The 22753-nt window shown below is 44.9% G+C and overlaps 1 protein-coding gene across 1 annotated transcript in view; it reads left to right on the forward strand.

Annotated features, from left to right (window-relative positions):
• The window catches only part of CACNA1F (calcium voltage-gated channel subunit alpha1 F), a 287992-nt gene that overhangs the window by 72462 nt on the left and 192777 nt on the right, over positions 1 to 22753 (forward strand). The window contains exons 11-16 of the mRNA XM_077472367.1: positions 2945 to 3028; positions 6529 to 6610; positions 11408 to 11434; positions 12489 to 12649; positions 14983 to 15208; positions 18421 to 18628. Of these exons, the coding sequence (XP_077328493.1) occupies positions 2945 to 3028; positions 6529 to 6610; positions 11408 to 11434; positions 12489 to 12649; positions 14983 to 15208; positions 18421 to 18628 (788 nt within the window). The remainder of the gene's footprint in view (positions 1 to 2944; positions 3029 to 6528; positions 6611 to 11407; positions 11435 to 12488; positions 12650 to 14982; positions 15209 to 18420; positions 18629 to 22753) is intronic.

The following is a 22753-nucleotide window of genomic DNA, read 5'->3' on the forward strand; positions in this document are numbered from 1 at the left end:
ACGTCGAGCATCTGCACTTCAAATTCATTTTAATTTTATTCTGGTGGCATACAGAGCCAAAAGTATGAAAACTGTGTCCTGTGTCCAAATATACAGTATATAGACCTAACTGTAGTTACAGTGGGGAAAACAATGATTTGATCCCCTGCAGATTGTGTAAGTTTGCCCACTTACATAGAAATGAAGGGTCTATCATTTGTTATCATAGGTGTATTTTATATGATAGAGACAGAATATCAACCAAAAATCCAGAAAAAACACGATACAAATGTTATAAATGGAGTTGCAGTTCAGTGAATAAAATAAGTATTTGATCCCCTACCAACCAACAAAACTTCTGGCTCCCACAGACTGGCTAAAGTAGGTGATCATGTGGTACACAGATTAACCTGTCAATTCTGGAAGGTGGTCCTAACGACGACTTGTTATGTGTATACAAGACACCTGTCCACAGAATCTTTCTTCCATTCAAACCTCACCATCATGGGCAAGACCAAAGAGCTGTCAAAGGACATCAGGGACAAGATTGTAGACCTGCACAAGGCTGGAATTGGCTACAAGACCATCAGCAAGAAGCTTGGTGAGAAGGAGACAACTGTTGGAGTGAATATTCTCAAATAGAAGAAATAAAAATAACCATCAATCACCCTCGTCCTGGAGGTCCATGCAAGATTTCACCTCGTGGGGTGAGGATGGCCATGAGAAAAGTGAGGGATCAACCCAGAACTACACGGGAGGGGCTTGTGAATGATCTTAAGGCAGTTGGGACCGCAGTCACTAAACACACCATCGGTAACACAATACGCCGCCATGGATTGAAATCCTGTAGCGCCAGCAAGGTCCCCCTCCTCAAGAAGACACACGTACAGGACCATCTGAAGTTTGCCAATGAACATCTAAATGATTCAGAGAAGGATTGGGAGAAAGTGTTGTGGTCAGATGAGATCAAAATTGAGCTCTTTGGCATTAACTTGTCTCACTGTGTTTGGAGGAAGAAAAATGCTGACTATGACCCTAAGAAGACCATCCCCACCGTCAAGCACAGAGGTGGAAACATAATGCTTTGGGGGGGTTTCTCTGCTAAGGGAAAAGACAGACTTTGCTGCATTGAGGGGCCAATGGACGGGGCCATGTATTGTAAAATCTTGGATGAGAACCTTCTTCCCTCAGCCAGAACACTGAAGATGGGTCGTGGCTGGGTCTTCCAGCATGACAATGACCCAAACAGGGGTGTTGTTAGGTGGCAAAAGGACCAGGAGCTTCAGCCCAGAGTCCAAGCCGGAAACTGGGGGGGGGGGGGGTCGGGTGTTGTACGCGACGCATGTTTTTTTTAGGCTGGGCCGTGACACTGACGGTAGTGACTTACATACACTAACCTACCTACACTGAAGGCAGTGACCTACCTACACTGACAATAGTGACCTACCCACACTCACCTGCCTGACCTACATACACTGGACATATACATACACTAACGGTAGTGACCTACCTACACTGACCGACCTACCTACACTGACATTTACCTACACTGACATACCTACACTGACATTAACACACACTGACCTACCTACACTGACATTTACATACACTGACCTACCTACACTGACATTAACACACACTGATCTACCTACACTGACCTACCTACTCTGACCTACCTACACTGACATTAACACACACTGACTTACCTACACTGACATTTACATACACTGACCTACCTACCAACATCATAAACTGACCTGTCTGAGCCGTGGTGTCACAGCAGCCAGTCCTCAGAGTAGGAGCCGAGGAGGAGAGGAGAGCGGCTTGCCCGAGCGCCAAGCGGGGATGTGGTGCGGCAGCCTCTTTGTAATTACCGCCTTCTGGAGTCAACAGCTCCTATGATGGACGTCACACGTCCCGCTGTCCCGGCATTGGACCAGTGGGACGTCCATCATAGACGTGCAGGCTCCAGAAGACGGGACCTGCTCTGGCACTTGGCCGCACTCGGCCGCGCTCGGCCGTGCTCGGGATCAGATTGGTCCCGGTGCTCTCGCTTATTTAATTAATGGAGGGAGCTGAAACTTTGAGTTGCCAAGAGACCTTAAGAAATTAGAGAAGATCTGTAAAGAAGAGTGGACCAAAATCCCTCCTGAGATGTGTGCAAACCTGGCCACCAACTACAAGAAACTTCTTACCTCTGTGCTTGCCAACAAGGATTTCTTAACCAACTACTAAGTCATGTTTTGCTTGGGGATCAAATACTTATTTTACTCACTGAACTCCAGCTCCATTTATAACATTAGTATTGTGTGTTTTTTTCTAGATTTTTTTCCATCTCTATGATATAAAACTCTCCTATGATAAAAATTATAGACCCTTAATTTCTTTGTAAGTGGGCAAACTTACACGATCTGCAGGAGGTCAAATAATTATTTCCCCCACTGTACTTTGGTCCAAGCTGGACCTATTGCATTTAATGGTGGGTTATTGATTGCAGAGCTGCAATAATTTGTGCTGTTTGTACCAGCCAAGATTTGAGCTTTAAGTTTATTGTAGCCAGGATCATCAAAATAATAATTCTGATTGCTTATTGAAGGCCTATCCTTGGTAAATTACCCTTTATTTATGAGTACATGAATTTTATTAAGAAATCCACATTAGGAATTTCTTTATGGTAACCACTCTACAGATCTCTGTCTGTCTGTCTCTCCAAATGGTTTCTGGATTTGTGTACACCATTTCCACTCAAGCACATAACTGTATGATGTCTCCAAATGGTTTCTCGGTTCTTGTACATTGTGTCCACTCAATCATTTAACCGTATGATGTCTCCAAATGGTTTCTCACTTTTTGTACCTTGTGTACCACTCCATCATAAGACCATCTTACGTTCAGCATCACTTTGTATTTCTTGTGTATGATGTCTGTCTGTCCTGTGCAATGTCTGTCTGTCTTTTACGTACAGGAGTCACGTTGGCCGACCTGACTGGCAGGAGGAAGGGAAAACTCCAGTGGTTAATGCATCCTAACCATTCCTCAGAAGCCCACAGTAATTCTATGGCTTGTGTACTCTGTGATTTGTGGCCTGTGACCAGTGTGTGGTGTCTTCCCATTGGATTCCACAAAAAGTTTTCCCTATGTAGTTTGTGATCCCTACCATAATCTGTGATGTGGTGTATTGCCGAATAGCTCTAGATTTAGATGTAGTCATGACAAAAAAATAAGGAAATGATTATGAAAGTAACCAGAGCAGATAGAGCTTGGATTAATATGTTTTGTGGTGGACAATGGTGGATGTGACTTCTCTGCTTGGCTTTGTTATGACACATCCAAGGGGAAGAAATTTGAGTTTAGGTGGGTGAATCTTGTGTGAGTGTTTGAGATGTTAGGATCAGGAAGAGCTCCTATTTTTGAGCTATGGCTCCAATGCAGAGGTACCCTATAAAAGATCAAGGTAGGAGAGTATTTGAGACATTGGGACCAGGGCCTCCTCATTATGGGCTTTGGTTCCAAAGCATGGTTACCATATAAAAGATCCAGCTAGGAGGGTGTTTGAGACATTGGGACCAGGGTCTCCTCGTTATGAGCTTTGGTTCCAAAGCATCAGTAGCATCTAGAAGATCCAGGTAGGAGCATGTTTGAGACATTAGGATCAAGATCACCTAATTGCGAGCTATGGTTTCAATGCAGGGGTACCATATAAAAGACCAAGGTAGGAGAGTATTTGAAACATTGGGACCAAGGTCTCCTCATTATAGGCTTTGGTTTCAAAGCATTGTTACCATACAGAAGATCCAGCTAGGAGGATGTTTGAGACATTGGGACCAGGGTCTCCTCATTATGGGCTTTGGTTCCAAAGCATAGGTAGAATCTAGAAGATCCAGCTAGGACAGTGTTTGAGACCTGGTCTCCTCATTATGGGCTTTGATTCGAAAGCATAGGTGTCATATAAATGATCCAGAAAGCAGAGATTTTGAGACATTAAGACTATGAGATCTCCTAATTTTGGCGCAAGGTGCAAGGGATGTAGACCATGATTCTTCACCTAAGGTCCATGCTAACACTAACAACATGGCGATATATATCTCCTGCACTGGGATTCGTGACACGTTATAAAGAATCTACTGCATTAGTATCAGTTGTTCCATGTCATATTATCTAATGACCAAACAAATTTTAATATTATCATTGACTTCCGTCTGTGGTTTTGGGTCTTCCAGCTCAATTGTTGTCACGTTTTTGTTAAGTGGAACTCCAGCCAAATCATTTATTTTTTTTGTTCTGGATAAAGTTGGGAAGAGTTAGAGCCTTGGCCCTTTTTGTTATTCTCTCTGTGCCTCCATTGAGTAGATTTCACTTTTTATTTTTTGGTATCACTTTGGTGTCACTGAGATCGACGGTGGGGTAAGAAAAACAACATCCCTCCCAAGGATCTGGTATGGGAATGAGGGTCTCCTTTGGGACAATAGGACCAGGGTCTCCTCGTTATGGGCTTAGGTTCCAAAGCATAGGTAGCACCTAGAAGATCCAGGTAGGAGAGTATTTGAGACGTTAGGATCAAGATCTCCTAATTTTGAGCTATGGTTTCAATACAGAGGTACCGTATAAAAGATCAGGGTAGGAGAGTATTTGAAACATTGGGACAAGGGTCTCCTCATTATGGGCTTTGGTTCCAAAGCATGGTTACCATATAGAAGATTCAGCTAGGAGGGTGTTTGAGACATTTAGGCAAAAGCGACACCCTTGCCTCACTGTTTCTGCAGACCAGGAAGAAGTAATGAACAAAAGATACACTAGTTACAGAAGCCGACAATGGCTAACATCAGCAGAAAGGGAAGCTGCAAAAAAGGAAACCACTTGAAATATCAATTGATTTTTGACAGCATTTGAAATGAAGTAGTCAGTTAGAGTTGGGAAATACAATTTACAACTCTACATAAGGGGAACAACTGTGGAACAACGCAGGACAGAAGACTTTCAAAAGGTTTCAAAGCAGGGGCTTCAAAAAAGGGACAATTATGGAGGAAGGGGGACAGAGGGCTCTGAGGAAGGGAGACTTCAAAAGAGGGACAGTTGTGGAGGAAAGAGGGACAGTGAGCTTTAGTTCCAAAATAGGGATTTTTAAAGAGGAATAATTGTAGAAGAATGAGGGGGCAGAGGGCTTTGATTCCAAAGTAGGGACTCCAAAAGAGAGACAGTTTTGAAAGGGGGGGGGGGAAAGAGGGCTTTGGTACCAAAGTAGAGACTTAAAAAAGGGATAGTTGTGGAGGAAAGAAGGGCAGCAAGCTTTAGTTCCAAAATAGGGATTTTAAAAGAGGATTCATTGTTGAAAAATGAGGGCCAGAGGGATTTCATTCCAAAGTAGGGACTCAATAAGAGGAAGAGTTATAGGGGAACAAGGGCTTTTGGTTTTAAAGCTAGAACTCTAAAAGAGGGATAATTACAGAGGAGGGAGGGGGCTGAAGGCTTTGGTTGCAAAGCAGAGACTTCAAAAGACATATAGTTGTGGAGAAAAGAGAGGCAGCAAGCTTTGGTTCTAAAATAAGGATTCCAAGAGATGAATAAATGTGGAGAAACAAAGGGCTTTGGTTCCAAAGCAGGATACTTTATGAAAGAAGGGATGTACAGAGGGTTGTACAGAGTAGGGACTTCAAAAGAAAGACCGCTGTGGAGGAACGAGGGGCAGCAAGTTTTAGTTCAAAAAATTGGGACTCCAGATGAAGAATAGTTCTAGAGGAACAGGATAGAAATGGCTTTAGTTCTAAAGCAGGGACTCCTAAAGAGAAATAGTTGTGGGAGACGAGGGACAAAGGGCTTTGGTTCAAAGTAGGGACCCCAAAAAAGGGACAGTTATGGAGGAAGGGAGGGGGCAGAGTGCTTTGGTTGCAAAGCCAAGAGTTCAAAAGAGGTACAGCTGTGGAGGAAAAAGGGGCAACAAGCTTTGGTTCTAAAATAGGGACTTCTACAGAGGAATACGTTTGGAGGAATGAGGGACAGAGGGCTTTGGGCCCAATGTAGGGGACTCCAAAAGAGGAATAGTTGCGGAGGAACAAGGGACAAAGGGCTTTAGTTCCAAAAGCAGGGACTCCAAAAGAGGGACAGTTATGGAAAAAGGGGGTACAGAGGGTTTTGGCTCCAAAATAGTGACTTCAAGAGAGGAACAGTTGTAGGGGAAAAGAGTGGCAGCAAGCTTTAGTTCCAAAAATAGGGATTCCAAACACACAGATACAATTAGGACCTGAGGTTTTATTTCAGACCTTCTATTCTGGAAACTTCACATTATAACAATCTCCCTAATGGGGACCTCTCCTGCTCCAGGCCCCATAGCAGCCAAGTTGTCTGCTTTGGGTTTGGTTAGGCCATGACTTAGAAACACACTATGCAAATACACCATCAAAGGCAGGTAGGTCTCCTGGATGCATAAGGAATCGGCCAAGTTTGCTTTTCTCACAAGAGATATTTATTTTCATATTTCAGAATATTTCCATGTGTAGTGAATACTGCATGTATGTATTATTAATTGCCACTGTTTTCTTACCCCTCTTGTAGCAAGCCTTCCTGCCAGCGAGACCACCTCACTTAACACAGAGAATATAGATGATGAGCACAGCAACTGTTGCACCCTGTGCCTGTAAGTCCTTTCACGCTGTTTTGTTCCAAGCTAAATCATTCTCATTATTTCAATCTACCATATAATGCTCAAAATACATTAGTATATCAGAAAACGTATGTTTAAAGTGGACCTGTAATTTTTCTAAGAGTACTGAGATCACAGAGGTCAAGGTGCTCACCTTGGCAATGCCTACATCTTCTGTTCTCTCCAAAAGGTTGGTGTCCTCTTTGTTTAAGCATCACCTAAGGACAGAATTCAAAAGGAACCCTTGAAAAAAATGTTGGAAATTGGTGGTCAATGACAAAAATGCCCATACATTCGGGTGATCAGTGGGAAGAATCCCCCCTTTACAGTAATGGTCAGAATGCCATCCTTACAGACAGGTAAAAAGATAATTTAATGTCAGGCAGTTGGCTCTGCTAAGTGGCACTGATCCTGGAACTATGCAGGAACCATCAGACGGGAGGTCAATCAGTCACAGCTCAAGGAACCGCTAGCTACTTCTGGAGGAACCCTAGGGTCCCATGGAACCCTATTTGAGAATGGCTGTTCTAGACTGAGATACTGGCTCACAGATGGCACATTTACCTGAACCCTGGTACCTTTGCAGTTCTTGGTCATGTTCACAAATGTCTGTCACAGATAAACCCGTACTGCGGCCTCTCACCTTGTGACTTGCTACAATATTTAAATCGGATCACTTAGGGGAAAGTAGACTTGAGAAAATGCTTCCTCCTTCCTGCAGCAGACTGATGACATCATAACATCAGAAGCTGTTTGCCTTTAGACCCTCTGTCTCTGACTGTTACTATTTATGGAGCAGTTAAGGAAGGAGAGTGGGGGAGCTTCTCTAAATCATTCACTGATACACTGCCACAGTCAGGGGACCAGTAGCTATAGCAGTAGAGAGGCTCCCATTGACCAGAAGGATAAGCATACAAGCAGATCGCCCTGGCAGATAATGCAGGCTCATCTGTGGTGCAGGGTCTAAGCACTAACTAGTGTTCACCAGAGCTCCAAATGGTGGTTTGGTTTTTTTTCCTGTATGTTAGTACGAGGTCGTAGTCCTCAGGATCACCCCACCAGGAAGTTAACAAGCTTGGGTCCAGTAGCAAATATAGCAGGTAGGGATCAAGCAAAAGCATAGTTGAGGAACAAGCCCAAGGTTGGTAACAAATCGTTGCAGGTTGGGACCAAGTGGAAGCGTAGTCGAGGAACTGAGTGGTAGCAAAGATACAGATGGCAGCAGGAGTGACAAGAGTGAGATTTTGGCTGCAGAAAGCACAATAATCTGCCAAACAGGAAGTGCAAAGGCGTGGCTTAAATAGAAGTTAATGGGAGGAGCAAAGAGTTCAAGGTTTACCAGAAACAAGATACAAGGGAAGAATGTCCAAGGAATTGTCCAGGAGGCTTTTTCGTATCTTAGGTGGCTAAGCAAGAAGAGATTTTGCCAGACACAGCAAAGGTTGTAGGTTCAGACCTAGGTCCTGACTAGGGATGAGCTTCGAGTTCGAGTCGAACTCATGTTCGACTCGAATATTGCCTGTTCGCCTTTTCAGCGAACAGTGAACAATTTGGGCTGTTCGCGGCAAATTCTAAAAGCCAGAACACCCTATACAAGTCTATGGGAGAAATCTAAAGTGCTAATTTTAAAGGGTAATATGCAGGTTACTGTCCTAAAAAGTGTTTGGGGACCTGGGTCCTGCCCCAGGGGACATGGATCAATGCAAAAAAAAGTTTTAAAAATGGCCGTTTTTTCAGGAGCAGTGATTTTAATAATGATTAAAGTGAAACAATAAAAGTGTAATATTCCTTTAAATGTGGTACCTGGGGGGTGTCTATAGTATGCCTGTGAAGGGGCGCATGTTTCTGGTGCTTAGAACTGTCCCTGTACAAAGTGTCATTTGTGCAGGAAAAAAAGTATTTTAAAATCACTTGCGGCTATATTGTCAGCTCCCGTAATACAGAGAACACTCAATTGGGTGTTCAGCTCATCCCTAGTCCTGACACACACCTACTACAGGTTTCTTGTGACCTGTTTTATACAGAAAGCTTGATGGATCAAAATCTTAGTATTAAGATGTTCCTTGCAGTCACCAAGGCTGCATTTGACTTTTGAATCTCGTTGTGATATAGCAAGCAAAAAAAAAAAAAAGAGGAGGTCATAAAGTTCTAGGAAGCCAATCTACCTTCACCATATGTTAGGAGCTGTCTGGGGGTTTGGTAAAATATTTTCAGTGCTGCCACCAATTGTTCTTAGAACAGTTTTTTTTCAGAGCTGAAAACAAGTAAAAATCCAAATGTTTGCTCCTGTTTTTCTGTCCTTTACTTAATGCCTAATCCTTAGCTTGACCCTGACATTAAAACATCATTCTCAAGTACATAATGGAAAATTGACTGTTTTTTATGGCGAACTAAGCCATAGGCTCAGGGGCGTAACTACAGGGGTCGCAGGGGGTTGCATTTGCAACCTGGCCTCATGTAGCGTGCAGTGCCCCTACACACCTGGACAGGAGGGGCGGTAGGGGGCGGCATACAGAGGAATCAATCTCCTCTATTGTCCTCTTGCAGCCACTGAATGGCTACTTCTCCTCATTTCCCTCCTGTAGGCATGTAGTGGCTGCAGGAGTGAAATGGAGGGGATCAGTTTCTCTCTATGCCGCTGTCCCTTCTATACAGCTCCTTTCTGCGGCCCCCTGGGCCCCTGTGCTCTCTGCCAGGCCCCCCTGTGCTCTCTCCCAGCCTCCTGTGCTATCTCCGGGCCCCCCTGTGCTCTCTACTGCCCCCTCCCCGTCATCCGCAGCACTGCCAGGTACCAATCACTAACTCTGTCCATTCATAACTAAAGCATAGTAAACTGTGTTTGCTATGCTTCAGTTTGTGAATGAAGGAAAAGCCTCTGTACAGAGCTATTCCTGTCCATTCATTCTCTGCCGCTGAGGCTGCAGAGAAGGAGACTGAGGCTGTGTCCTCAATCTCCTTTCTCTGTCTCAAAGGTGAAACATCAGAGGTCTGTTTAGAGCCCAATATCTCAAAAAAGCCCCCCCCCCAACAGGGCTCCTAAAACATTTGTAAAAAATAATAGTAAATATAAAATAAAAATAATATAAAATGGCAAAAAAAAAAAAGTACTGCCTCCAGTTGTAGAACTACCAGGGTCGCACCAACCAAAGATATCACTTGGCAGCTGCACTGCCAAAAGACTATCAGAACATGAACTTTTATGGCCATGGAAGGGGGTATGGAAAGATGTTAGGGGACATCCTTAGCTATTGTTGGAAGAAAACAGTTTTCCTGACTGATGTTTCCTCCAAGACAGAATGTCTGGAGGCACACCTATCTGAAGGAATACCCACATATATAGAAGGTATATGTGTCATCTTAAAAGCATATGGGCAAAGAAATGCACTGGGGCCCCAACCAGTCTGCATCAGTACCCCCTTACATAATTTTCCCCTATGACAGTGCCCATATACTATCAGGTGTCCCCATACATCATACAGTATGTCCAAAATTACAGTATCCCCATACATCAGATGTCCCAAATGACAGTGCCCCCATGCATCAGGTTCCCCCATCACAGTGCCCCTATACATCAGGTTCCCCCATCACAGTGCCCCCATACATCAGATTCTCCCATCACAGTGCCCCCATACATCAAGTGTCCCCCATCACAGTGCCCCTATACATAAGGTGCCCCATCACAATGCCCTCATACATCAGGTGTCCCCCATCACAATGCCCCTATACATCAGGTGCCCCCATCACAATGCCCCCATGCATCAGGTTCCCCCATCACAGTGCCCTCATACATCAGGAGTCCTCATCACAGTGCCCCCATAAATCAGGCTCACCCATCACAGTGCCCCCACACATCAGGTTCCCCCATCACAATGCCCCCATACATCAGGTGTCCCCCATCACAATGCCCCCATACATCAGGTTCCCCCACCACAGTGCCCCTATACATCAGGTGTCCCCATCACAGTGCCCCCACACATCAGGTTCCCCCATCACAATGTCCCCATACATCAGGTTCCCCCATCACAGTGTCTCCATACATCAGCTGTCCCCGTCACAGTTCCCCCATACATCAGATTCCCCCGTTACAGTCCCCCCATACATTAGGTTCCCCCATCACAGTGTCAACATACATCAGGTTCCCCCATCACAGTGTCCCCATACATCAGGTGTCCCCCGTCACTGTTCCCACCTGCAATGAAGGCAGCTCCACCTTCCTCTCCCACGCTGAGACTGAGGTGAGTTCTTAGTCTCAGTGCTGGCTCTCTCTTCCACCCCCTACAGAAGGGAGGAGAAAGCCAAATCCTCTCTCCAGCAGAAGCCAGCCACTGCTCCTTCTGACAGGAGTGGCATTGCAACTACTTCCGTCAAGGAAGAATGGCATAAGAGGACAAAAGCCAGTGCATTCACCCAACACAGCACCTGCCCCCCCCCCCTCTTTCCATGATCTGATCACGGGCCCCCTCATGCAACTGGGGCCCCTGGGCAGAGCCCATTCATTAAGACAGCCCTGAGAAGGAGTACTAATGATCATTTTCCGGTCTGATCAGAGCTGTCCAGAGAAGGGGATGACCATTTTTGTTTCGGGTGCCCTGAATATTGCTTCCCTCCACTTGAAAATTGAAATGTGGCTTGGACAGTTGGAAGGCAAAATAATTGTATCCTTAAGGGGTGACTATTCAGTTTACATTAAGACATTACTCATTGTATCTAATTGTATCAAGTTTGGGGTGTTTAAAAGGCTATCCACTCTACTTCGCTAATAACATCTTGTTTTCTTTTTTGCTTGTGCAGGAGTAAGTTGTCACAGACTGGCTGCTGGTAAGTACTAAATAAGTAAATGTGATGTTTGGTCACCTGTAATTGGGAACATATAATCCCAGATTATTATTTTTGTAAAGATTTTTTTTTTTACTTGTTACCACCGTTAAAGTTAATCTCCATGGCAGATCTAAAAACACAACACAACTAGAGTAACTACCTGAATTTGACTTTATTATAGCCTTTTGTAGTTCTTTGCACACTGGAACTCTTACTGAATGTGAGTGGTAGAAATAGGAATCAAGCAGGTGTGTGTATTTAATTATACTGAAAGGAACACGCTAATAGGAGGAGAGGTCAGTGTGCTGAGGTCATAACTCTGCTGTTGCTCCTTCACTTTCCAGTTACAGTCCGGGGGAAGTTAGCGTTACAGGTTGCAGACTGGGGCAGGGAGGTTACAGGCTGGGGCAGGGCGGTTGCAGGCTGGTTCCGGGTGGTTACAGGCTGGGGCAGGGAGGTTACAGGCTGGGGCAGGGGGTTACAGATTGTAGCAGGGTGGTTACAGGCTGGGGCAGGGGGTTACAGGCTGGGGCAGGGAGGTTACAGGCTGGGGCAGGGGGTTATAGGCTGGGACAGGGAGGTTACAGGCTGGGGCAAGGCGGTTGCAGGCTGGGGCAGGGCGGTTACAGGCTGGGGCAGGGAGGTTACAGGCTGGGGCAGGGTGGTTACAGGCTGGGGCAGGGGGTTACAGGCTGGGGCAGGTTGGTTACAGGCTGGGGCAGGGCGTTACAGGCTTGGAGACTTACAGGCTGGGGGAAGGGAGGTGACAGCAACAGAAAAATGCCCGTTCACCAGGCTGGCTGTGATGTACAAATCTCAGGACTGGATGGACAGAAATACAAATCTTTTGGCAGGTAAAGCAGTCTCTATATACTGTATTACTGTATTGCCTGAAGCCTTATTGATCAAATATATGGCCTACTGTCTTTGCATTTATATAGTAAGTCAACCTCTGGACCGGATTGCTTAATTTGAAGGATTTAAAATGCGCTGAATGGCAGCCATACTTCAGCACTGGGTGTCATTTTTGTTCTTACATCTGATCTTTTACCAGCCGAAAATTGAAGAGATGGAACCGAGCTTTCCGGAGGAAATGTCGCCTGGCGGTGAAGTCGGTCACTTTTTACTGGATGGTTCTGATCTTGGTCTTCCTGAACACGCTGACGATAGCCTCTGAACACTACCGGCAACCTGAATGGCTGACGCAGATACAAGGTAATAGTGGCTGCAAAGAGGGGTAGATGGGAGGACTACAGGTTATTAAAGACGTAGCCCTTGTCAGGTAAATGAGGCCTGGCATATAGCTGGGTTAAGCATTATCGATTTATTCAACAGCACACAAAGTTGTTAAAGTGGTTGTAAACCCACAAAACAAATAAAAATCTGCAAGACAAAGGCATAATGAGCTAGTATGCATAGCATACTAGCTCATTATGAAATACTCACCTTAGATCGAAGCCCCGCTGCGGTCCCCGCACACTGCTTCCTTATAATAGGCTTACCTGTAGTAAAAAGTGGCTGTGAAGGTTTACAACCACTTTAATCAGAGGGTTAAAAATAACAAGTTGCTTTCTTATATCTGATACAATACATACATACTTGTATACATACAAGTATACAATTCTTAAAATAATCGCTCCATAGCATATTTCAAAGAACAACACAGGCAATAAATAAAAGGGGAATGCATCCTAAAACTTGACGTGTTTCGTGAACATTAGCTTTACTTCCTCTGGAGTAGATGCCTTCCACATATAGCCTGTAAGAGCCCAACTTGATAATTGGCATAAAAACATTGGTTTAACACCTCCATATGACAACAGCCGCAGGGTGTCTGACCCGGGAGCTGTGGATGGGACCCATGACACCCCAACTAGACAACCGGATGAAGCACAACCAGATGCAGCACATTGCAGTGTGTGGATAAACAAAGGTCCATGCGTTACCCACTCCTGACCCCTGCATTCTATACATTACCCATTCCTGACCCTCCTGAACTATGTACATTACCCACTCCTGACCCCTGCATTGTATACATTACCCACTCCTGACCTATGCATTCTATACGTTTCCCTCTCCTGACTTCTGCACTCTGTACATTACCCACTCCTGACCCCTGAACTACAATGTATCTGGAAAGTATTCACAGTGCTTAATTTTTTCCACATTTTGTTATGTTACAGCCTTATTCCAAAATGGATGCAATTTATATAAAAAAAAAAAAAAAGTTCCATGTACATAAGTATCAAAGGCTCCTCCCCTGTATATAAGTATGACAGGCTCCTCCCATGCACATAAGTATCACAGACTCCTCCCATGCACATAAGTATCACAGACTCCTCCCATGTACATAAGTATCACAGTTTCCTCTCATGTACATAAGTATCCCAGGCTCCTCCCATGTATATAAGTATCACAGGCTCCTCCCATGTACATAAGTATCACAGACTCGTCCCATGTACATAAGTATCACAGGCTACTCCCATATACATAAGTATCACAGGCTCCTCCCATGTACACAAGTATCACAGGCTCCTCCCATGTACATAAGTATCACAGTTTCCTCTCATGTACATAAGTATCCCAGGCTCCTCCCATGTATATAAGTATCACAGGCTCCTCCCATGTACATAAGTATCACAGACTCGTCCCATGTACATAAGTATCACAGGCTACTCCCATATACATAAGTATCACAGGCTCCTCCCATGTACACAAGTATCACAGGCTCCTCCCATGTACATAAGTATCACAGACTCCTCCCATGTACATAAGTATCACAGACTCCTCCCATGTACATAAGTATCACAGGCTCCTCCCATGTACATAAGTATCACAGGCTCCTCCCATGTACATAAGTATCACAGGCTCCTCCCATGTACATAAGTATCACAGGCTCTTCCCATGTACACAAGTACCACAGGCTCCTCCCATGTACATAAGTATCCCAGGCACTCTATATGTTACATACTCTGGTTACTGGCACGCTCTATGTTACATGGGCGGCACAGTGGTGTAGTGGGTAGCACTCTCACCTAGCAGTAAAAAGGGTCGCTGGTTCAAATCCCAACCACAACACTGCCTGCCTGGACTTTGCATGTTCTCCCTGTGCCTGCATGGGTTTCCTCCGGGCACTCCGGTTTCTTCCCACACTCCAAAGACATGCAGTTAGGTTAATTGGCTTCTGTCTAAAAAGTGGCCCTAGTTGATGAATGGGGACCTTGGATTGTGGGCTCCTTGAGGGTAGGGACCCATGTGAGTGGGCAATGTACAGAGATAGGGACAATTGTAGACACTCACTCAGGTTGAACTGGATGGATATATTCAACCTAACTAACTATGTAACTATGCCTTTGACTCCTGTGCCCTTCCCACTGTTAGCGTAATTTTACCTCACCCAGATCTCTCCATGTAGCACAATGGCAGCAGGTTGGGGGGAGGGGTGCTCGGGCTCAAGCCCTGGCCCTAGAGGGGCCCTTTCAGGTAGGCCATACAGGGCACCATGATTTCTAACAGCAGCCTTTCCATTTTTCCATGCTATCTTCCAGGCTACGCTAATAAAGTGTTGCTATCTCTTTTCACCGTGGAAATGCTCCTCAAGTTGTACAGTCTGGGGATCCATGCCTATTTTGTGTCATTCTTCAATCGGTTTGACTGCTTCGTGGTGTGCGGGGGAATTTTGGAGACAGTCCTGGTGGAGTTCCATATCATGTCACCTCTGGGGATCTCTGTCTTGCGCTGCGTCCGGCTCCTCAGGATCTTCAAGGTCACCAGGTCAGTAAGGTTTCCTGTTAGTTAGGTGGGTGAGAAGACATCTGCATAGGGGTATCACATACAGTGCCTTGCGAAAGTATTCGGCCCCCTTGAACTTTTCAACCTTTTGCCACATTTCAGGCTTCAAACATAAAGATATAAAATTTTAATTTTTTGTGAAGAATCACCAACAAGTGGGACACAATTGTGAAGTGGAACGAAATCTATTGGATATTTTAAACTTTTTTAGCAAATAAAAAACTGAAAAGTGGTGCGTGCAAAATTATTCGGCCCCTTTACTTTCAGTGCAGCAAACTCACTCCAGAAGTTCAGCGAGGCTCTCTGAATGATCCAATGTTGTCCTAAATGACTGATGGTGATAAATAGAATCCACCTGTGTGTAATCAAGTCTCTGTATAAATGCACCTGCTCTGTAATAGTCTCAGGGTTCTGTTGAAAGCGCAGAGAGCATCATGAAGACCAAGGAACACACCAGGCAGGTCCGTAATACTGTTGTGGAGAAGTTTAAAGCCGGATTTGGATACAAAAAGATTTCCCAAGCTTTAAACATCCCAAGGAGCACTGTGCAAGCGATCATTTTGAAATGGAAGGAGTATCAGACCACTGCAAATCTACCAAGACCTGGCCGTCCCTCTAAACTTTCAGCACAGATAAGGAGAAGACTGATCAGAGATGCAGCCAAGAGGCCCATGATCACTCTGGATGAACTGCAGAGAACTACAGCTGAGGTGGGAGAGTCTGTCCATAGGACAACAATCAGTCGTACACTGCACAAATCTGGCCTTTATGGAAGAGTGGCAAGAAGAAAGCCATTTCTCAAAGATATCCATAAAAAGTCTTGTCTAAAGTTTGCTACAAGCCACCTGGGAGACACACCAAACATGTGGAAGAAGGTGCTCTGGTCAGATGAAACCAAAATCGAACTTTTTGCCCACAATGCAAAACTATATGTTTGGCGTAAAAGCAACACAGCTCATCACCCTCAACACACCATCCCCACTGTCAAACATGGTGGTGGCAGCATCATGGTTTGGGCCTGCTTTTCTTCAGCAGGGACAGGGAAGATGGTTAAAATTGAGGGGAAGATGGATGCAGCCAAATACAGGACCATTCTGGATGAAAACCTGTTGGAGTCTGCAAAAGACCTGAAACTGGGACGGAGATTTATCTTCCAACAAGACAATGATCCCAAACATACAGCAAAATCTACAAAGGAATGGTTCACAAATAAACGTATCCAGGTGTTAGAATGGCCAAGTCAAAGTCCAGACCTGAATCCAATCGAGAATCTGTGGAAAGAGCTGAAATCTGCTATTCAAAAATGCTCTCCATCCAACCTCACTGAGCTCGAGCTGTTTTGCAAGGAAGAATGGGCAAGAAATTCAGTCTGTCGATGTGCAAAACTGATAGAGACATACCCCAAGAGACTTGCAGCTGTAATCGCAGCAAAAGGTGGCTCTACAAAGTATTAACGCAAGGGGGCCGAATAATTTTGCACGCCCCACTTTTCATTTTTTTATTAGTTAAAAAAGTTTCAAAAATCCAATAGATTTCATTCTACTTCACAATTGTGTCCCATTTGTTCGTGATTCTTCACAAAAAATAAAAATTTTATATCTTTAAGTTTGAAGCCTGAAATGTGGCACAAGGTTGAAAAGTTCAAGGGGGCCGAATACCTTCGCAAGGCACTGTATAGGGGCACCCTTGGCTGCTGATTGGACAGTAAAGATGCACCAGCAATGTGGAGAGTCATCGCTCTAAACTTTTCTATTGTTAGCATAGACTGATTACCCATACCTTTATGACCACCCCAGCTAATATTCAGTAGGTCCTTTTTTGTCAGCAATACAGCCCTGAGGTATGGACTCTACATTCCTCCCACTGGTATCCGTGGTAGGATTAGTGTCCTATCATTGGTGTCAGTAGGAGGAATAGTACCCCATAATTTATATCAGTGGGAGGAATAATGCCTCATCATTGTTGTCAGTGGGAGGAATAGTGCCCCATCATTGGTGTCAGTAGAAGGAATAGTGTCCCATCATTGGTATCAGTGGGAGGAATAGTGTCCCATCATTGGTATCAGCGGGAGGAATAGTGCCCCATCATTGGTATCAGTGGAAGGAATAGTGCCCCATCATTGGTATCAGTGGGAGGAATATTGCCCCATCATTCGTATCAGTGGGAGGAATAGTGCTCCATCATTGGTATCAGTGGGAGGAATAGTGCCCCATCATTGGTGTCAGTGGGAGGAATATTGCCCCATCATTGGTATCAGTGGTAGGAATAGTGCCCCATCATTGGTATCAGTGGGAGGAATAGTGCCCCATCATTGGTATCAGTGGGAGGAATAGTGCCCCATCATTGGTATCAGTGGGAGGAATAATGTACCGTCATTGGTATCAGTGGGAGGAATAGTGCCCCATCATTGGTGTCAGTGGGAGGAATAGTGCCCCATCATTGGTATCAGTGGGAGGAAAAGTGTTCCATCATTGGTATCAGTGGGAGGAATAGTGCCCCATCATTGGTATCAGTGGGAGGAATATTGCCCCATCATTGGTATCAGTGGGAGGAATAGTGCCCCATCATTGGTATCAGTGGGAGGAATAGTGCCCCATCATTGGTATTAGTGGGAGGAATAGTGCCCCATCATTGGTATCAGTGGGAGGAATAATGTACCGTCATTGGTATCAGTGGGAGGAATAATGTACCGTCATTGGTGTCAGTGGGAGGAATAGTGTTCCATCATTGGTATCAGTGGGAGGAATAGTGCCCCATCATTGGTATCAGTGGGGGGAATAGTGCCCCACCTTTCGTGTCAGTGGGAGGAATAGTGCTCCATATCAGTGGAAGTAATCATTGGTAAAGGGCCGGATAAAGGCGGACAAAGAGCCGCAGTTTGGATACCGCTGCTCTTTGATCAATCAATACATATATCCAATCCCAATTTACATGTCTTGATTGCTTAAGCTTACTGCGGAATGAGACCCATAGTGCCTTATGAGCCTGTGTTAAGGGGGGAGAATTCAAAACCCATCTGGTGCAAACAAAAGACCATTAACACAGGCCTTATATGATCTGGTGTTGTATAGCATGTTTATGTAGCTATAGTGCATGATAATGTATGTAATTCATAAGGAACATGGTGTGCCACATCACCTGGCATCCTTCTCTCTCTTTCCCACCTTGCCATTACTCTCCTCTCCAACATACAGACACTGGGCATCGCTAAGTAACCTGGTCGCCTCCCTGCTGAACTCCATGAAATCCATTGCTTCTTTACTGCTGCTTCTCTTCCTCTTCATCATCATCTTCTCCTTGCTTGGAATGCAGCTCTTTGGAGGAAAATTCAACTTCGACGAGACCCAGACCAAAAGGAGCACCTTTGACACGTTCCCTCAGGCACTGCTCTGCGTCTTCCAGGTGACCGATTTTGACATTTAGATTGGGTTTCATGGGCAAGGATCCCATATAGAGTTTATTGGTACAAGGCTATATGTAAAAACCATAGCAAACAAACAGAAACCAGTCTCACTGATTGGTCTACAATAAATCCATGAAGGTTCAACTTGGATGCTCTAGGTTACAACACCTTTGTTCTTTTCACTGTTGAGGTAATTTACAAAAACTGGAAACAACTGTGGAAGAGTTTCTCAAAATGTTCAGATTTTGTGTTTCTTTTAAAAGATGAAATCTGGTTGGTGTCCATTTTTATATGGATTGTACTGTGACCAATACATATGAATTTAGCCCCTTGCCACACGGTTGATTTGACACATTCTCCCTGGAACTGCCCATTGTCTTTTAGGTGACCATTCTTGACTTTTGGACTGGGATTCCTGGGCAGGAATTCCATATACAGTATAAAGCTATGATGTGTAGTTGGCCACATATGGATTGTAGTGTGGTATTTACATATAGGTTTAGCCTCTTGCCACATCATGGATTTGACACGTCCTCTCAGTAATTGCCTACCGTTTTCCAGGTGACCATTGTTGACTTTTGGATTGGGTTTCATTGGCAGGGATCCCATATACAGTACAGGGCTATGGTGTGTATTAGGCCCCAGCAGGCCATATATGGATTGTAGTGTGGTAATTACATATGGGTTTTGCTCCTTCTAACTTTGTGATTTTGACCTATTTTTTTGGAAACTGCACACTGCCTTCAGGTGACCATTCTTGACTTTTGAACTGGGTTTCATGGCCAGGGATCCCATATACAGTTCAAGGCTATGGTGTGTATTAGGCTGTAGTAGGCCATATATGGATTGTAGTGTGGTAATTACATATGGGTTTAGCCTCTTGCCACACTGTTGATTGGACTCGTTCTCTCGGAAACTGCCCACAGTCTTTCAGGTGACCATTCTTGACTTTTGGATTGGGTGTCTTGGGCAATGATCCCCTATGTAATTTAATTGCACAAGGCTATGGTATGTAGTAAGCCACAGCAACCATTCAGAAACCAGTCTCAATAGTTTGTCTACAGTAAATTCATTAAGGTTCCACTTGGGTGCTTTACATTCTAGCACCCTTACTAAGAACACAATAGAGATGATTTATGGAAAATTGGAACAACTGTGGAGGAGTTTCTCAAAATGACCATATTTCCTGTTTAATTTGAAAGATGAAACCTGGTTGGTTGTCAATATTTATATGTATTGTACTGTGGCAGTTACATAGGGGGTTTAGCCTTGTGCCCCACCATGGATTTGACATGTTCACTCAGGCACTGCCTGCTATCTACCATGTGACCATTTTTAACATTTGTATTGGGTTTCAAGGGCAGGGGTCCCAGACACAGTTTAATTGTACGGGGCTATTGTGTGTAATAAACTATAGTAACCAATTAGAAACCAGTCTCATTGGCCTGTCTACAGTAAATCCATAAAGGTTCCACTTGGCTTGGTTACAGCACCTAAAAATGGAACAACTGTGGAGGAGTTTCGCAAAATAACCAGATTTCTTGTTTAATTTGAAAGATGGAACCTGGTTGGTTATCCATTAATGACTTTTGGCTTGATTTTTGGATGGGGTTTTATGGGCAGGGATCCCATGCACAGTTTAATTGTATGAGGCTATGTCGTGTGATAAGCTATAGCAGGGGTAATGAATTAAAATTCAAGGAGGTCCGGTCGCCAAAATTTTCTTTGGGCCGAGGTCCGAATCTCAAGTCTGTGCTATGACTCAGAAAGATTGTAGTCACTGTATATCTATCAAAAACATGAGAAATGTACAATTTCCTTAGCATTTCAACAATATTTATTGTCAAGTTTCAGTTACAATATTAAACATGTGGACAGTTAGAACTAGGATAGCTTTACATTTGCTCTTTACATCAGGTGTCCTCATCCCAGTGCCCCTTTACACCGGGTGTCCTCATCCCAGTGCCCCTTTACACCGGGTGTCCCCATCACAGTGCCCCTTTACATCGGGTGTCCCCATCACAGTGCCCCTTTACATCGGGTGTCCCCATCACAGTGCCCCTTTACATCGGGTGTCCCCATCACAGTGCCCCTTTACATCGGGTGTCCCCATCACAGTGCCCCTTTACATCGGGTGTCCCCATCCCAGTGCCCCTTTACATCGGGTGTCCCCATCCCAGTGCCCCTTTACATCAGTCGTCCCCATCATAGTGCCCCTTTACATCAGATGTCCCCATCACAGTGCTTCTTTAAATCAGGTGTCCCCATCACAGTGCCCCTTTACATCGGGTGTCCCCATCACAGTGCCCCTTTACATGGGGTGTCCCAATCACAGTGCCCCTTTACATCGGGTGTCCTCATCACAGTGCCCCTTTACATCGGGTGTCCCCATCACAGTGCCCCTTTACATCGGGTGTCCCCATCACAGTGCCCCTTTACATCGGGTGTCCCAATCACAGTGCCCCTTTACATCGGGTGTCCTCATCACAGTGCCCCTTTACATCGGGTGTCCTCATCACAGTGCCCGTTTACATTGGGTGTCCCCATCACAGTGCCCCTTTACATCGGGTGTCCCCATCACAGTGCCCCTTTACATTGAGTGTCCCCATCACAGTGCCCCTTTACATCGGGTGTCCCCATCACAGTGCCCCTTTACATCATCGGGTGTCCCCATCACAGTGCCCCTTAACAAAATGTGCACATCAGGGTGTCCCTTAACATAAAATAAGGGTCATGCTGATGGGCCTATTTTATATTAAGGGGCACTCTGATGGACAACAAAATGTGCCCCTTAACTTAAAATTTGCCCAAAGTGCCCCTTTTAATATAAAATGTACCCATCAGTGTTGCTCTTAAAATAAAATATGCCCATCAGCATGCCCCTTAACATGAAATAAGGGTCACATTGATGGGCGCCTATTATGTTAGGAGGCACTCTGATGGACAAATTTTATTTTAAGGGGCATGCTGGTGGGTATATTTTTAATGTGCACATCAATGGGCATATTTTGTAGGGCACATTTTGTTGTGCCCCTTAACAAAATATGGCCATCGATGTGCACATTAAAAATATACCCATCAGTGTGCCCCGTAAAATTAAATTTGTCCATCAGAGTACCCCTTAACATAAAAGGTGCCCATCAGCGTGACCCTTATTTTATGCTAAAGGGCACTCTGATGAACACATTTTATTTTAAGGGGCATGCTGATGGGTATATTTGTAATTTGCACAATGCTGGGCTTTTTTTGTAAGGGGCATGCTGATGGGTATATTTGTAATTTGCACAATGCTGGGCTTTTTTTTTGTAAGGGGCATGCTGATGGGTATATTTGTAATTTGCACAATGCTGGGCTTTTTTTGTAAGGGGCATGCTGATGGGTATATTTTTAAGTGCACACTGATGGGCATATTTTGTTAAGGCGCACCTTAACAAAACATGCAAATCAGTGTGCACATAAAAAATATACCCATCAGCATGCCCCTTACAAAAAAAGCCCAGCATTGTGCAAATTACAAATATACCCATCAGCATGTCCCTTACAAAAAAGCCCAGCATTGTGCAAATTACAAATATACCCAACAGCATGCACCTTACAAAAAAGCCCAGCATTGTGCAAATTACAATATACCTAACAGTCTGCATGATCACTAATGTGCCCACATACCTCAACTACAGGAGGAAGGGCACAACTCAAGCTGCCTCAAGGAGTCGGAGAGCCAGGACCCGGAAAATTCGGAACCGCGGGCAGCATGGGGGGCGGGGCGCGCACGTGACGTCACACCCCCTACTGCCTGCGTGAGTGTCTTCAGCTCCGAGACGCGGTCAGGAGCAGGGGGCGGGCGAATGCGCACAGCGTCACTGGTTGCTAGGGAAACCCGCGGTCCCAGCAAACCAGTGATTGCTGTCATTTACTACGCTGGCGGCATAGCGGTCCGGGCGGAAGCCCCGCTCGGTCCGGACTCGGACCGCGGGCCGCCATTTAGTGACGGCTGAGCTATAGCAAACAATCAGAAACCAGTCTAATTGGCCAGCCTACAGTTAATTCATAAAGACTCTACTTGGGTGCTGAAGGTTACTCCACTTTTACACAGTAAAGATAATTTATGAAAACTGTAACAGCTG

Source organism: Lithobates pipiens, unplaced genomic scaffold (assembly GCF_037356315.1).
Source record: "Lithobates pipiens isolate NorthernLeopardFrog02 unplaced genomic scaffold, aLitPip1_a1.2 Scaffold_1, whole genome shotgun sequence".
Classification (NCBI taxonomy): Eukaryota; Metazoa; Chordata; class Amphibia; order Anura; family Ranidae; genus Lithobates; species Lithobates pipiens.